The sequence below is a fragment of the Symphalangus syndactylus genome, chromosome 6, assembly GCF_028878055.3.
Source record: "Symphalangus syndactylus isolate Jambi chromosome 6, NHGRI_mSymSyn1-v2.1_pri, whole genome shotgun sequence".
Taxonomy (NCBI): Eukaryota; Metazoa; Chordata; class Mammalia; order Primates; family Hylobatidae; genus Symphalangus; species Symphalangus syndactylus.
In genome coordinates this window covers 119,522,672-119,540,478 of record NC_072428.2, presented here as the reverse complement: position 1 = coordinate 119,540,478, position 17,807 = coordinate 119,522,672, and the positions used below count along the sequence as shown (strand labels likewise).

Here is a 17,807-nt window from a genome sequence, read left to right as displayed (position 1 = left end):
TAAACACTATCGTAATTTAACCAATCACATTGTTCCCAATTTTCCTATTGTAAACATGCTGTAATAAACAATGTACCTCTGTGTTTAATTGGAGGGCATGATATATACCTTTTAGACTTTGATATGCATTGCCAACCTGCCCTCTAGAGAAAGTGTACCAATCTGCATTCCCACTAACAGTGTATTAAACTGCTTGTAGTCCCATACCCTTGCCTATCCAGGTTTAGGTGGAAATAAAACCCTCCTTTTACTCCCATTAATAGTGAAAGTCTTTAGGATCAATTATAAAAGAGAGCTATTGGCTGGGCGCAGTGGCTCGTGCCTGCAATCCCAGCACTTTGGTAGGCCAAGATGGGAGGATCACTTGAGGTCAGGAGTTCAAGAGCAGTCTGGCCAACGTGGTGAAACCCCGTCTCTACTAAAAATACAAAAAAAAATTAGCCAGGCATGGTGGCGCATGCCTGTAGTCCCAGCTACTCAGGAGGCTGAGGTGGGAGAATTGCTTCAACCCGGAAGGCGGAGGTTGCAGTGGGCCGAGATCGTGCCATTGCACTCCAGCCTGGGCAACAGAGCGAGACTCCGTCCCCCAAAAAAGAGAGAGAGACAGAGAGAGAGAGAGAGAGCTATTTAGCTCAGGTTAAGAAAAAAGTATTCGATGAAAACAAACAACAACAAAATGTTGAGGGGGGAAAATGCAGGATCCAAATACTTGGAGATTCCCATTCATTTGGGAGCTGGGTTTTTTATCATCCTGCTCCCTCATTTGTTTATTTTATTTGTTATGTTTGACTTTTTAGTCATCATCTTTGGTAAGAAGGGGAAGGAGGGAGCATATGATAGAGAAAATGTGCACCTCCAACAAAGTATCTATGCGTTTGACAACTGAGATCCAGCTCCTCATTCACCAGCACACCAAGCTCTACTGAGTATGGTTTTGACAAACATGGAAAACAACACTTTCAAATGTCTTACCTCCAAAATGATAGTAACTAAACTGTTTTGCTGACTTCTGTGGCCAATCCATGATGATATAATATAATCAAAACCACAGACTGCTTTACCCTAACACGCCAAATGTGACAAAGAACAAAAAATACCCATCACAGGGGAGGAGTTTACCTAACACAGTATTAGAAACCAAAGGCTTAGGCAGCTTTAGATGTACTTTACATCTGAGATAGAGTAGATTCTTTACATCAACCAGACAAAAATAATTCACTTTATGTTTTCTTTACTTGAACTAGTCAGAATGCCTCTAGAAAGAGAATAATAGAAATTAAATCTTTTGGCTTCCCTGGGCCACATTAGAGGAAGAATTATCTTGGGCCACGTATAAAATACACTAACATTAATAATAGCCGATGAGCTAAAGAAAAAAAAAAACGCCAAAAAATCTCATAATGTTTTAAGAAAGTTTACGAATCTGTGTTGGGCCACACTCAAAGCCATCCTGGGTCGCATGCGTCTTGTGGGATGTGGGTTGGACAAGCTTGGTTTAGATAATGCTTTCCTTTCTGAACCATTATTTAGAGATCCTTCCAGTGTCCACAGAAAGGGCTATGAATCCAGCAATCAAAAGATCACTATTTAGGTTTATATTTACAAAATATAGTATTACTTCAGACCAAGTTGCTGGTTCAGATGGAATAAAAAATAAAAGTGCCACCCCTGAGCAGCAGCATCAGCGTCCGCACTGAGTAAACACCTGCCCAGGGGACTTAGGATCCTGTTCCCCACCACTACGCTTAATTCATTTTTGCTCTAACCCTGAAGTCATTTACTGAACAGATACTATTATTTAGATAACATGTTATTTCAGAGGCTGAGCAGCTACACTGAACAGAAGTAAAGGATAGAAACTAAATTCCTCAAATTCTAGCTGGGGAGACCACAAGTAAGTATAGAAGTTAATAAATGAGATAATTCCAGGTAGTAACAAGTGTTACACAGACAAGAACACAGAGGATGTATTAGTGGCTTGGTAGGGAGAAGAAAGCTTCATTTAGGTGGGATAATCAAGAAAGGCTCGTCTCAGGAGGTGATATTTGAGCTAGACTTTGAATAAGATAAAGTCCATCATGCAATCATCTGGGAGAACAATATTCAGGCAAAGGGAATAGCAAAAGCAAAAGAATGGATGCAGGGTGTTTGAGGAAAAGAGGGCTAGAGTGGCTGGAGCCCAGTGACTGGGGGGAAGAAGACGAGGCAGGAAGAGGTCAGATTACATAGGGCCTTCAAGGCCACGGCAGAGTCTGAATTTGATTCTAGGAACAGTGGAAAACCATTACAGGGCTTAAACAAGGAAGTGATATGGCCTGAATTAAATAAATAAATTCATTCATTCATTCATTCAATTAAATGAATTCATTCATTCATTCATTCATTCACTCATATATTTGAGGCAGGATCTCGCTCTGTCACCCAGGCTGGAGTGCAGTGGCACAATCTCGGCTCACTGCAGCCTCAACCTCCCGGGTTCAAACGATCCTCCCACCTCAGCCTTCCAAGTATTTGAGACTACAGGCATATACCACCATGGCCCCGGCTAATTTTTGTATTTTTTGTAGAGACAACAAAAATACCAGCCTGCTGTCCAGGCTGATCTCGAACTCCTGGACTCAAGGGATCTTCCTCTTGATTACAGGCGTGAGCTACAACGTCCAGCATGATTTAAGTTTTTTAAAAAACTACTACGATAGCTACGTGGAGGATGGACTGCAGCAGACCACAGTGGATAGGCTATATGAGAGATGCTAAAGGCTTGGACTTGGGTGCTGATGGGAAGTGAGAAGAATGGCCAGAGTCAGGGTACATTTCAGAGGTGAACTGACATGACCTGCTGCTGAATTAGATGTGGAGGGTGGCAGGGGACTGTGGAGGGAGAGGGCAAAACAGGGAAATCAGGATTACTTCTCTGCTGGGACTTGAGCAACCAGATGGACAGTACTTCCATTAACTGATATGGGGAACGCTTGGAGAGGAACAGATGTGGAGTGGAGAGTAGGAACAACCAAAGGTTCTGTTTGGGGCATGTGAGGACCAGACATCTAACAGTGAGGGTAAGCTGGGTGAAAACAGCATATCGATGATCAGGTGAGAAGAGGAAGAGGGGCCCCAGAAGGGATGAGGGGAGCACCTAGTGAGGGATGAGGATCTTCAGAAGAGGGTGTGGTCAAGAGACAGAGAGAAGATGCTTTAAGGAGTAATCAACTGTGTCAAATGCTGCTGAAGACTGAATAAGATAAGGAAAAAAACCTGACAAGTGGATTTAGCAAGATAGAAGTAAATTAATAAAGAAACAGGGTGGGCTGGGTGTGGTGGCTCATGCCTGTAATCCCAGCACTTTAGGAGGCCGAGGCAGGCGGATCACATGAGGTCAGGAGTTTGAGACCATCCTGGCCAACATGGCAAAACCCCATCTCTACTAAAAAAACAAAAATTAGCCAGGTGTAGTAGCCCACACCTATAATCACAGCTATTCGGAGGCACAAGAAGTGCTTGAACCTGGGAGGCGGACGTTGCAGTGAGCCAAGTGCAGTGTGAGCCAAGATTGCACCACTGCACTCCAGCCTGTCCCACAGATCGAGACCCCCGTCTCAAAAAAAAAAAAAAAAAAAAAGAAATAGGGTGGGAAAATATGTTAAAAAGGTGTTTGATTTTAATCAAGCTAAACTAAAAATACATAAAAGGGATAATTTCATAAAAATTACTAAGGTATGTTGATTTATCAGGCTAAGTACATTTTTTACTTCCCTTCTTAAAGGAAGAGGAAATCAGGCTGGCACAGCGGCTCATGCCTATAATCCCAGCACTTTGGGAGGCTGAGGCAGGAGGATCGCTTGAGCCTAGGAGTTTGAGATCAGCCTGGGCAACACAGTGAGACCTTCATCTTTAGAAATCATTACATTAAAAAATTTAAATAAAAATTTTAAAAAGGAAGAAGAAATCAATGACTCAGAAGACTATCATTCTGAGTTTTACATTCTTATTCCCTGTGGAAGGGAGCTGTACTTAGTAATAATTATGGAGGTATTTAGAATTTACATTGAAAGAGGAGCAGAGCAGCCCGGGGGCTAAAAGTTTACTTGGCCACCTTGACTGTGATTCATTAAACTCCTAATGTTCTTTTGTTCAGACCAACCCCAAGCTAAAAGTTTGCTTTTTTTTTTTTTTTTTTTTAATCCAACCCAAAGGCCCAAGTGAAAGGGAAAAAAAACTGCCAGAAGAAAGAGGAAACCACAGCCATGACCTTGGTTGGGAGCACTCTTCTGGCACTACAATGTCTTTTCCAAGGCTGCTACTGTTTGACTACAAGACTCCAGTCTGCATCTCACTCCCTGGTCAGATCACTGAGGACAAAATGCAGAAAAGTGATCAGAGGCCCGCCCACACCTGTGCCACTTGTCTTTGAGTCTCCTCCTCACCTACCACCCCTTACCTGGGTCATTTTGTCCACAGAGACTGGAATTCCGTCGATGGTGAGAGGTGGCAGTTCTGAGTTAACCTCCTGTGGCGCAGGGGCGTGTTCTGCCAAAGCAGACTCCAGGTCTTCCAGGATCATGCTCTTGTACTTACGCACCTGCAGGGAATTAAGGGCAGACGTAAACAAGATACCCAACAACCAGGGAGGATTGGTGCCAAGCAACAAGAGAGTGGGTGGGGCTGGCCTTCCTGAGCCATTGCATAGCCTTAAAAACAAACACTTCTACAAGCAAATAAAAATACCCACTGGTCCCAAAGACATCATACTGAACAGAATTAAATGAAAAGATGATGAAATTACAGGTAACAGCAACAGAAGAGAGCCAGTGGAAAAATTTTCCAGAAATACTGCTTCTCAGTTAAAATCACATTTTCTCAATGAGGGTGCCATCGCCTGTTCCAGGTCTAACAGGCATGGTATTCATGGTTCTGCATTTCCCAGGCCATTGCATGAACAATTAGCTGTGGCAGCTCATCAGCAAAATGATTTTCAAGATCTTCAAGGACTTACATTTCTAAAACTTAAAGTAACCAATTCATTCAAAACTGCTGCTACATTCCTGCAAAGCCAGACTACCAAACAGATAGGAGATTCAAGCATACAGGAGACTGGACTGAAAAGAATCAGAGAAAAAAACTGACAGGTTGTATGTTGTAGCTAAGTGCCACTACCGATAAGGCCCGGGCCAAAGGGAGCCCCATAGGTCAAATCTCCCTTGCTTCTGGTAGGGCTTGGTGACAGAAGTGAACCTCCAACCCATGACGCCTTTAGCTCTAGCCCAGGTCAGAACCAGATATTGTTGTTCGTTGTCTGCATTCCCACTACTGCCAGTGAAATGTCTCAACTTAACAGTAACACACTGGACATGCACACATTCTTCTAGCGTGAACAGAAAGGGTGGACAGACGCTGGGTCCTCCAACCACCAATATAATGGGTTCATCTGAATGCCTGGAACTTGGGAGGGGAAAAAATGGGTTCGTTCACTTAGGAGAATACACAAGGGGGATGAGGATACCTCTGGGAATAACAAACAAGCCATGGAATTATGGAAATGTGACAAGTGGGATAGGAAATTAATTTGCTTTCTGGGCTCAAGGCACTATTTTAGGGAAAAAAATGGAAGAGAAAATGAGGTTTGTCTAGAAGTCCCAACAATGTTTGAATCCTGTGTTGTCTGCTGAGTGGGCTGGACTCTACACACTTCCTTATAAATATCTCATTATGTGGATTAAAAAAGAAAAATTCCCATACTCAAGATGGCCGAATAGGAACAGCTCCGGTCTCCAGCTCCCAGCCCCAGCGACACAGAAGACGGGTGATTTCTGCATTTCTGCTTGAGGTACCGGTTTCATCTCACTAGGGAGTGCCTAACAGTGGGTGCAGGACAGTCGGTGAAGCGCACTGTGCGCGAGCCGAAGCAGGGCGAGGCATTGCCTCACTCGGGAAGCGCAAGGGGTCAGGGAGTTCCCTTTCCTAGTCAAAGAAAGGGGAAACAGACGGCACCTGGAATATCGGGTCAGTCCCATCCTAATACTGCGCTTTTCCAACGGGCCTGGAAAACGGCACACTAGGAGATTGTGTCCCGCACCTGGCTCGGAGGGTCCTATGCCCACGGAGTCTCGCTGATTGCTAGCACAGCAGTCTGAGATCAAGCTGCAAGGCGGCAACGAGGCTGGGGGAGGGGCGCCCGCCATTGCCCAGGCTTGTTTAGGTAAACAAAGCAGCCAGGAAGCTCGAACTGGGTGGAGCCCACCACAGCTCAAGGAGGCCTGCCTGCCTCTGTAGGCTCCACCTCTGGGGGCAGGGCACAGACAAACAAAAACTCAGTAAGAACCTCCACAGACTTAAATGTCCCTGTCTGACTGACAGCTTTGAAGAGAGTAGTGGTTCTCCCAGCACGCAGCTGGAGATCTGAGAACGGACAGACTGCCTCCTAAAGTGGGTCCCTCACCCCTGAGCAGCCTAACTGGGAGGCACCCCCCCAGTAGGGACAGACTGACACCTCATTCAGCCGCGTACTCCTCTGAGACAAAACTTTCAGAGGAACTATCAGACAGCTGAATTTGTGGTGTCACGAAAATCCGCTGTTCTGCAGCCACCGCTGCTGACACCCAGCCAAACAGGGTCTGGAGCGGACCTCTAGCAAACTCCAACAGACCTGCAGCTGAGGGTCCTGTCTGGTAGAAGGAAAACTAACAAACAGAAAGGACATCCACACCAAAAACCCATCTGTACATTAGCATCATCAAAGACAAAAAGTAGATAAAACCACAAAGATGGGGAAAAAACAGAGCAAAAAAACTGGAAACTCTAAAAAACAGAGCACCTCTCCTCCTCCAAAGGAACGCAGTTCCTCACCAGCAACGAAACAAAGCTGGATGGAGGATGACTTTGATGAGTTGAGAGAAGAAGGCTTCAGACGATCAAACTACTCTGAGCTACGAGAGGAAATTCAAAACAATAGCAAAGAAGTTAAAAACTTTGAAAAAAAATTAGAAGTATGGATAACTAGAATAACCAATGGAGAGATGGGCTTAAAGGAGCTGATGGAGCTGAAAGCCAAGTTTCGAGAACTACACGAAGATTGCAGAAGCCTCAGTAGCAGATGCAATCAACTAGAAGAAAGGGTATCACTGATGGAAGATGAAATGAATGAAATGAAGAGAGAAGGGAAGTTTAGAGAAAAAAGAATAAAAAGAAATGAACAAAGCCTCCAAGAAATTTGGGACTATGTGAAAAGACCAAACCTACATCTGATTGGTGTACCTGAAAATGATGGGGAGAATGGAACCAAGTTGGAAAACACTCTGCAAGATATTATCCACGAGAACTTCCCCAATCTAGCAAGGCAGGCCAGCATTCAGATTCAGGAAATACAGAGAACACCACAAAGATACTCCTCGAGAAGAGCAACTCCAAGACATATAATTGTCAGATTCACCAAAGTTGAAATGAAGGAAAAAATGTTAAGGGCAGCCAGAGAGAAAGGTCGGGTTACCCACAAAGGGAAGCCCATCAGACTAACAGCTGATCTCTCAGCAGAAACTCTACAAGCCAGAAGAGACTGGGGGCCGATATTCAACATTCTTAAAGAAAAGAATTTTCAACCCAGAATTTCCTATCCCGCCAAACTAAGCTTCATAAGTGAAGGAGAAATAAAATACTTTACAGACAAGCAAACGCTGAGTGATTTTGTCACCACCAGGCCTGCCCTAAAAGAGCTCCTGAAGGAAGCACTAAACATGGAAAGGAACAACCAGTATCAGCCACTGCAAAAACATGCCAAATTGTAAAGACCATCGAGGCTAGGAAGAAACTGCATCAACTAACGAGCAAAATAACCAACTAACATCATAATGACAGGATCAGATTCACACATAACAATATTAACGTTAAATGTAAATGGGCTAAATGCTCCAATCAAAAGACACAGACTGGCAAACTGGATAAGGAGTCAGGACCCATCAGTGTGCTGTATTCAGGAAACCCATCTCACGTGCAGAGACACACATAGACTCAAAATAAAGGGATGGAGGAAGATCTATCAAGCAAATGGAAAACAAAAAAAGGCAGGGGTTGCAATCCTAGTCTCTGATAAAATAGACTTTAAACCAACAAAGATCAAAAGAGACAAAGAAGGCCATTACATAATGGTAAAGGGATCAATCCAACAAGAAGAGCTAACTATCCTAAATATTTATGCACCCAACACAGGAGCACCCAGATTCATAAAGCAAGTCCTCAGTGACCTACAAAGGGACTTAAACTCCCACACAATAATAATGGGAGATTTTAACACCCCACTGTCAACATTAGACAGATCAACGAGACAGAAAGTTAACAAGGATATCCAGGAATTGAACTCAGCTCTACATAAAGTGGACCTAATAGACATCTACAGAACTCTCCACCCCAAGTCAACAGAATATACATTTTTTTCAGCACCACACCACACCTATTCCAAAATTGACCACATAGTTGGAAGTAAAGCTCTCCTCAGCAAATGTAAAAGAACAGAAATTATAACAAACTGTCTCTCAGACCACAGTGCAATCAAACTAGAACTCAGGATTAAGAAACTCACTCAAAACCGCTCAACTACATGGAAACTGAACAACCTGCTCCTGAATGACTATTGGGTACATAATGAAATGAAGGCAGAAATAAAGATGTTCTTTGAAACCAACGAGAACAAAGACACAACATACCAGAATCTCTGGGACACATTCAAAGCAGTGTGTAGAGGGAAATTTATAGCACTATATGCCCACAAGAGAAAGCAGGAAAGATCCAAAATTGACACCCTAACATCACAATTAAAAGAACTAGAAAAGCAGGAGCAAACACATTCAAAAGCTAGCAGAAGGCTAGAAATAACTAAAATCAGAGCAGAACTGAAGGAAATAGAGACACAAAAAACCCTTCAAAAAATTAATGAATCCAGGAGCTGGTTTTTTGAAAAGATCAACAAAATTGATAGACCGCTAGCAAGACTAATAAAGAAGAAAAGAGAGAAGAATCAAATAGATGCAATAAAAAACGAAAAAGGGGATATCACCACCGATCCCACAGAAATAAAATCTACCATCAGAGAATACTACAAACACCTCTATGCAAATAAACTAGAAAATCTAGAAGAAATGGATAAATTCCTCGACAAATACACCCTCCCAAGACTAAACCAGGAAGAAGTTGAATCTCTGAATAGACCAATAACAGGTTCTGAAATTGTGGCAATAATCAATAGCTTACCAACCAAAAAGAGTCCAGGACCTGATGGATTCACAGCTGAATTCTACCAGAGGTACAAGGAGGAGCTGGTACCATTCCTTCTGAAACTATTCCAATCAATAGAAAAAGAGGGAATCCTCCCTAACTCATTTTATGAGGCCAGCATCATCCTGATACCAAAGCCTGGCAGAGACACAACCAAAAAAGAGAATTTCAGACCAATATCCTTGATGAACATTGATGCAAAAATCCTCAATAAAATACTGGCAAACCGAATCCAGCAGCACATCAAAAAGCTTATCCACCATAATCAAGTGGGCTTCATCCCTGGGATGCAAGGCTGGTTCAACATACGCAAATCAATAAATGTAATCCAGCATATAAACAGAACCAAAGACAAAAACCACATGATTATCTCAATAGATGCAGAAAAGGCCTTTGACAAAATTCAACAACCCTTCATGCTAAAAACTCTCAATAAATTAGGTATTGATGGGACGTATCTCAAAATAATAAGAGCTATCTATGACAAACCCACAGCCAATATCATACTGAATGGGCAAAAACTGGAAGCATTCCCTCTGAAAACTGGCACAAGACAGGGATGCCCTCTCTCACCGCTCCTATTCAACATAGTGCTGGAAGTTCTGGCCAGAGCAATCAGGCAGGAGAAGGAAATAAAGGGTATTCAATTAGGGAAAGAGGAAGTCAAATTGTCCCTGTTTGCAGATGACATGATTGTATATCTAGAAAACCCCATTGTCTCAGCCCAAAATCTCCTTAAGCTGATTAGCAACTTCAGCAAAGTCTCAGGATACAAAATTAATGTACAAAAATCACAAGCATTCTTGTACACCAATAACAGACAAACAGAGAGCCAAATCATGAGTGAACTCCCATTCACAATTGCTTCAAAGAGAATAAAATACCTAGGAATCCAACTTACAAGGGATGTGAAGGACCTCTTCAAGGAGAACTACAAACCACTGCTCAATGAAATAAAAGAGGATACAAACAAATGGAAGAACATTCCATGCTCATGGGTTGGAAGAATCAATATCGTGAAAATGGCCATACTGCCCAAGGTAATTTATAGATTCAATGCCATCCCCATCAAGCTACCAATGACTTTCTTCACAGAATTGGAAAAAACTACTTTAAAGTTCATATGGAACCAAAAAAGAGCCCGCATCGCCAAGTCAATCCTAAGCCAAAACAACAAAGCTGGAGGCATCACGCTACCTGACTTTAAACTATATTACAAGGCTACAGTAACCAAAACAGCATGGTACTGGTACCACAACAGAGACATAGATCAATGGAACAGAACAGAGCCCTCAGAAATGATGCCGCATAGCTACAACTATCTGATCTTTGACAAACCTGACAAAAACAAGAAATGGGGAAAGGATTCCCTATTTAATAAATGGTGCTGGGAAAACTGGCTAGCCATCTGTAGAAAGCTGAAACTGGATCCCTTCCTTACCCCTTATACAAAAATTAATTCCAGATGGATTAAAGACTTAAATGTTAGACCTAAAACCATTAAAATCCTACAAGAAAACCTAGGCAATACCATTCAGGACATAGGCGTGGGCAAGGACTTCATGTCTAAAACACCAAAAGCAATGGCAACAAAAGCCAAAATCGACAAATGGGATCTCATTAAACTAAAGAGCTTCTGCACAGCAAAAGAAACTACCATCAGAGTGAACAGGCAACCTACAGAATGGGAGAAAATTTTTGCAACCTACTCATCTGACAAAGGGCTAATATCCAGAATCTACAATGAACTCAAACAAATTTACAAGAAAAAAACAAACAGCCCCATCAAAAAGTGGGCAAAGGACATGAACAGACACTTCTCAAAAGAAGACATTTATGCAGCCAAAAAACACATGAAGAAATGCTCATCATCACTGGCCATCAGAGAAATGCAAATCAAAACCACAGTGAGATACCATCTCACACCAGTTAGAATGGCCATCATTAAAAAATCAGGAAACAACAGGTGCTGGAGAGGATGTGGAGAAATAGGAACACTTTTACACTGTTGGTGGGACTGTAAACTAGTTCAACCATTGTGGAAGTCAGTGTGGCGATTCCTCAGGGATCTAGAACTAGAAATACCATTTGACCCAGCCATCCCATTACTGGGTATATACCCAAAGGACTATAAATCATGCTGCTATAAAGACACATGCACACGTATGTTTATTGCGGCACTATTCACAATAGCAAAGAGTTGGAACCAACCCAAATATCCAACAACAATAGACTGGATTAAGAAAATGTGGCACATATACACCATGGAATACTATGCAGCCATAAAAAATGATGAGTTCGTGTCCTTTGTAGGGACATGGATGAAACTGGAAAACATCATTCTCAGTAAACTATCGCAAGGACAAAAAACCAAACACCGCATGTTCTCACTCATAGGTGAGAATTGAACAATGAGAACTCATGGACACAGGAAGGGGAACATCACACTCCGGGGACTGTTGTGGGGTGGGGGGAGGGGGGAAGGACAGCATTAGGAGATACATCTAATGCTAAATGACGAGTTAATGCGTGCAGGAAATCAACATGGCACATGGATACATATGTAACAAACCTGCACATTGTGCACATGTACCCTAAAACCCTAAAGTATAATAAAAAAAAAAAAAAAAGAAAAATTCCCATACTCTACCCCAAGCATCTGGAAAAATAAACAATATTACTGGCCACATGGTGCAATTTCTGCAGTTGAAGAATCCTCCAAATAGGTCAATAACTAAGGGGATGACAGAAAAATAGCACAAACTGGTAGACTCAATATCTTTCCAGAGATTCAGTTGTATCCTGGTCTCTAAGAAAAAATAAAGTTTCAAAAATTGCCATTATATTTATTGCAACATAAGCAGCTGATGTTGCCACAGCAACTTTACAGGATATTTTCTGCTATGTTTCTGTATTCTAGTCAGTATTTATGCTGCCTACTCACACGCACACACACACAAATGAATCTTACAAGCCTAGTGATATGGTTTGGCTCTATGTCCCCACCCAAATTTCATCTCAGTTGTAATCCCTACATGTTGAGGGAGGGATCTGGTGGGAGGTGACTGGATCATGGGGGCAGTTTCTCCCATGTTGTTCTCGTGATAGTGAGTTCTCACAAGAGCTGATGGTTTAAGTGTTTGGCAGTTCCCCCAGCATTCCCTCCCCGCACCTGTCTCTCTTTGTCTCTCTCTCTCTCCTGCCGCTATGTAAGACGTGCCTTACTTCCCCTTCTGCCATGGTTGTTAAGTTTCCTGAAGACTCCCTACCATGTGGAACTATAAGTCAATTAAACCTCTTTTATTTATAAATTACCCAATCACAGTTAGTTCTTTATAGCAGTGTGAAAACGGACTAATACACCTAGCTTCTGGTCTTAGAACTTTAAGGTTTATAAGGTTAAATCCTTCTATTAGGTATAAGCCAATAGGAACAATGATCATATTAGAAAAACAGGCTGTGTGCAGTGGCTCACACCTGTAATCCCAGCACAGGTTGATGCAGGCAGATCCCTTGAGCCCAGGAGTTTGAGACCAGCCTAGGCAACATGGTGAGACCCTGTGTCTACTAAAAATACAAAAATTAGCTGGGCATGGTAGTGTGCACCTGTGGTCCCATCTACTCGGGAGGCTGAGGTAGGAGGATGACTTAAGCCCAAGAGGTGGAGGTTGCAGTGATCCGAGATAATGCCACTCCAGCCTGGGTGACAGAGCCAGATTTTGTCTCAAAATAAATAATAATTTTAAAATACAAACAAATTTAATCTGGCTTTTAGAAACACCTGGCATTCAAAAATGGAAAATCATTAGGTTATGACTTCTTTATTAGCCAGTTTCAAACAATTTCAGCCATTTTTATGGGTCAGCTTATCAGTGCTACGTAATTCTTTTAAAACATCTTGTTTTGTTTGTTTCTTTGTTTTTTAGTGCTAGCAGAGCATCCCTAAGTAATTTGCAACAAAACAACTTCAGGTATAACCAAAGCATTTCTATCTACGCTTGCTTACTAAAGTTAAGTAACTTTCTCAGAATTACTGACCTCATGTTTTAATTCTATCTGATCTATCAATTCTGAGATGCATTTTTCTTTCATATTTATCAGTCTTCTGAAATTGGGATACATCTTAAAATTGCTATGGACAAGGCAACAACAGGGCGTAGCTATCATGCAGCCATGTGAACATGTTTGCTATCCCTGGCCTTTTTACTCAACAAATCATTTAGCACCATTTGAGAAGAGAATGTGAATCTTGGCTGTTGTCTATAACCTTCCCAATGACAATTTCTGGTAAGATCAAGAAGCACTGCCAGACGCAGTGGCTCACGCCTGTAATCCCAGCACTTTGGGAGGCCGAGGCGGGCAGATCACTTGAGGTTACGAGTGCGAGACCAGCCTGAGCAACATGGCGAAACACTGTCTATACTAAAAATACAAAAATTAGCTGGGCATGGTGGTGAGCACCTGTAATCCCAGCTACTTGGGAGGCTGAGGTAGGAGAATTGCTTGAATCTGGGAGGCAGAGGTTGCAGTGAGCTGAGATTGCACCACTGCTGCACTCCAGCTTGGGCAACAGGGCAAGACTCCGTCTCAAATTAAAAAAACAAAACACTTGCATCAAACCTGTTGCTGCTTGGGGGAAAAAATCAGACAATAACAGAGCACTTTTTAAAGAAATACAGCATTGCCCATTATCATGATGGCACAGAGGACAATATTACATGAAAAAACACAGACAATGATGACTGAAACAAGAAGTAATTCAAAAGGGTTGGACTCTGAATGTGAAGAAGTTTTAGGAATACCTTATTTCACTTATATTTTCCTTTTAATATATATATACAAAAATGATATATGATTAAAAGCTATGTCTACCTAAGCCTTGAAAGAGCTTTCAATAAGTAGAAAATAAAAATTCTAAGTGATAGCATTGTGTCAACATGCATCAATGTTTTTTTCTTTCTTCATAGTATACAAATAATAGCACATCTTATAATCAATGGTGTCACAGATGAGATAAAATACAGGTTTGTGTTCCAACTTAAGCCTTCTATTCCAAAAACCATAGCTTACGCCTTTGTCACTTCATACCAGTATGTCAACTGGTTTCACAACTAAGGTAATCAACCACTTAAAATCAAAATCAGTTGCCACTCTCTTCCTCCAATTCATCTTGCATACCACTGCCATTTGAAATTTTGGAAACACTTATTAGCATCAAACACTGTTTATTGAGCACTTACTTTGTGCCAAGCACTCCATGCATTTTCTCAAATAATCCTTACCATAATTCTATAAGGAAAATATTATTATACTCATTTTGCAAATAAGAAAACTGAGGCTTAATAAACTTAAGTAACTTTCCCTAAATCATGTTAACTAGTAAGAAGTATAGCCAAAAATCAAACAAATTTTTATCTGGCTCCAAAGCTGGTATGTTTAGCCACATCACTATCATTTATCTTTTTTTTTCTCAAGAAACTGCTATAGTTCCCCACTTCTTATAGGACGAAGTCCAAGTTTCTCTGGCCAGCATTTCAATCTTTCCAATTATTTATTTTTCCAATACTCCTCTGCCAGAGCCACCAGATACAGCTGTACCTGCCTAACCCTGGAGACTATGTGAATGACACCTCTTGAGCTCCCAGCATACAACCTCCATGCAGTCCTATACTGAGCAACTTTGCTCACCTTCTTCCTTTTTTAGCTGCCTAACCTCATCACTCACTTTGGCATCTAGCAAGTTCTTTTCTTTGAAACTTCTAGAGATTTTTTTTTTTTTTCTTTGAGATGGAGTCCCGCTCTGTTACCTAGGCTGGAGTGCAGTGGTGTGATCTCGGCTCACTGCCACCTCCATCTCCTGGGTTCAAGAGATTCTCCTGCCTCAGCCTCCTGAGTAGCTGGGATTACAGGTGTCCACCACCATGTCCAGCTATTTTTTTGTATTTTTAGTACAGACGGGGTTTCAACGTGTTAGCCAGGCTGGTCTCAAACTCCTGACCTCAAGTGATCTGCCCACCTAGGCCTCCCAAAGTGCTGGGATTACAGACATGAGCCACCACATAAATCTGCTTCTTATCCAAATATTTTCCATTTTTCTAGGCCCAATTCAATTCCCACTTGCTCTGAAAAAACTTCCTAAGTATCCTTGCCATAATTCTCTTCCTCCTTTAAATTCCTACTGACACAAATAAACATGTGTCACTTATACCGTTATTCCCAGAATACACTATACACAACCAGTGCACGACACTGCTGAGCATAGGGACCAGGTCTTTTGCTTATTTTTCATACACACACACACTTGAATGAGACAGGGTCTTACATGTTGCTCAGGCTGAAATATTATAAAATATTTTAAATATACATATACAGGTAACACATTAACAAACATTTTATAATTACCAGAGATGGAGGGTGTTTAGGGTATTTGCAGGAGCCACTAGAGTTTTATTTTGTTTTGTTTTTTGAAACAGGGTCTTGCTCTGTCACACAGGTTTGTTCACTGCAGCCTCGAATTCCTGAGCTCGTGATCCTCCCACCTCAGCCTCCTAAGTATCTGGGATCACAGGTGTGTGCCACCACACTTGGCTAATTTTCAAAATGTTTGCTATAAGGTCACTGGGCCTTTAGTTGGGTTGCAAAAATAGTCCCAGACAAGATACCATAATTTTTTTGTATTCCTGAAGCTTAACTGGATAAAGGAAGAGTCTTTGGGAAGGTCTCATAAAATTTTTTTTTTTAATTTTCTACAAGTTCCTACGAGACTAAAAACATATTGTCATCTGAAGTATGTAATAAAGAGCTGCCCTCAGACCTGTGACTGTGAAGCACATCTGGCTTCCAGCCAGACCGAAGGCTGTGGCCCCTGAAGTTATGTTGACTTCATCCTATTGTCTCTCCAGCCCCAGTGTCTGCCTCCTTTCTTCTCTTGTCTCAGGTTCAGGGCTCTTATTTCCCGAGTCCTTTGGGATTCCCAGTTTTGAACTCTGAAACCCCAAAGGATTCAGATGGAATCCTTATCTCATACCTTGTATCCAAGAGTGTTAAATAGTTATATGTTGACTAAGTAAATACATGAGCAACGGGGCTTTCACTATACTACTTTCCATGTATCTTCCACATTGCATGCAACTCCCACGGTTCTTCATTGCCCTAAAGACTATGATTATTTATCATTAATCATTAGAGAAATGAAAATCAAAATTTGATTATTAATGATAAATGACTATAATAAGACTAGGGTATAAGATTAGGGAATTATTTGTACCTTAAATGTTTAACAGAAGTCAACCAAAATAATTGGGGCCTAGAGTCTCTTTGAGGGATGTAGTTCTTTAATCACTTTTCCAATTTTGTATATGTTTATTACTCTATTGAGGTTTTCGGTTAATGTTTATTCTACTGAGGTTTGGATGTGTTCTGGTTATTTTATTTTCTTACTAAGTTAATCCACATGGCTGAGTTTTTAACTTGCAAGAACAGAATTAATACATAGACTTTTCTAACAATTTTCAATCTCTTCTTGCCTGCAATTATAGCTATCTTGTTTCTAAAGCTACATATTTGTTTTCTTCTCCCTTTTCCTCATTAGCATGTAGCAATTTTTCTGTTTTATTAGACTTTTTATAGAACCAGTTCTTGAATTTAACAAGTCTACTTTTCCTGTTTGCTCATTCATTTCTTCCACATGTTTATTTATTCTATTTTTTCTTAGACTTATTTTATTATTCTCTTTCCACCTTCTTTAGCTAGATGAAGTTTCTTTTCCAACTTTCTCATATACCTTTTTTTGAAAATAAGACAATGAATATTCCTTTGAGTATCAGTTTAGATAATAAGTTCTAAGTTTTTATTTTTGGTTATCATTTTTGTTTCTAAATAACCTGTAAATTAAGATTTTCTTTTAAAAATTTCGGGCCAGGAGGGGTGGCTCACGCCTGTAATCCTAGCACTTTGGGAGGCTGAGGCAGGAGGATCACCTGAGGTTAGGAGTTCGAGACCAGCCTGGCCAACATGGTGAAGCACCCTCTCTAGTAAAAATACAAAAATTAGCCGGGCCTGGTGGCGGGAGCCTGTAATCCCAACTACTCAGGAGGCTGAGGCAGAGAATTGCTTGAACCTGGGAGGCAAAGGCTGCAGTGAGCCGAGATCGCACCACTGCACTCTAGGCTGGGTGACAGAGTGAGGAGACTCCATTTCAAAAAAAAAAAAAAAAAAAAAAGAATCCGGCCAGTTGTGGTGGCTCATGCCTGTAATCCCAGCACTTTGGGAAGCCGAGGCAGGTGGATCACCTGAGGTCAGGAGTTTGAGACCAGCCTGGCCAACATGGTGAAACCCCGTCTCTAGTAAAAACATAGAAAATAGCCGGGCATGGTGGCACACACCTGTAATCCCATCTACTCAGGAGACTGAAGCAGGGAGAATCACTTGAACCCGGGAAGCAGAGGTTGCAGTTAGCCAAGATCGCACCATTGCACTCTAGCCTGGGTAACAGAGCAAGTCACACACACACACACACACACACTCCACATGATTGAAATTTTTTT

At 41.6% G+C, this 17,807-nt stretch overlaps 1 protein-coding gene across 15 annotated transcripts in view; it reads right to left on the bottom strand.

Moving 5' to 3' along the window:
• Positions 1–17,807, bottom strand: part of NRF1 (nuclear respiratory factor 1) — a 152,186-nt gene that overhangs the window by 63,186 nt on the left and 71,193 nt on the right. For all 15 annotated transcript variants that reach the window (XM_055283989.1, XM_055283991.1, XM_055283994.2 and 12 more), the window contains one exon: positions 4,439–4,579. In XM_055283989.1, coding sequence (XP_055139964.1) covers positions 4,439–4,579 — 141 coding nt within the window. The remainder of the gene's footprint in view (positions 1–4,438; positions 4,580–17,807) is intronic.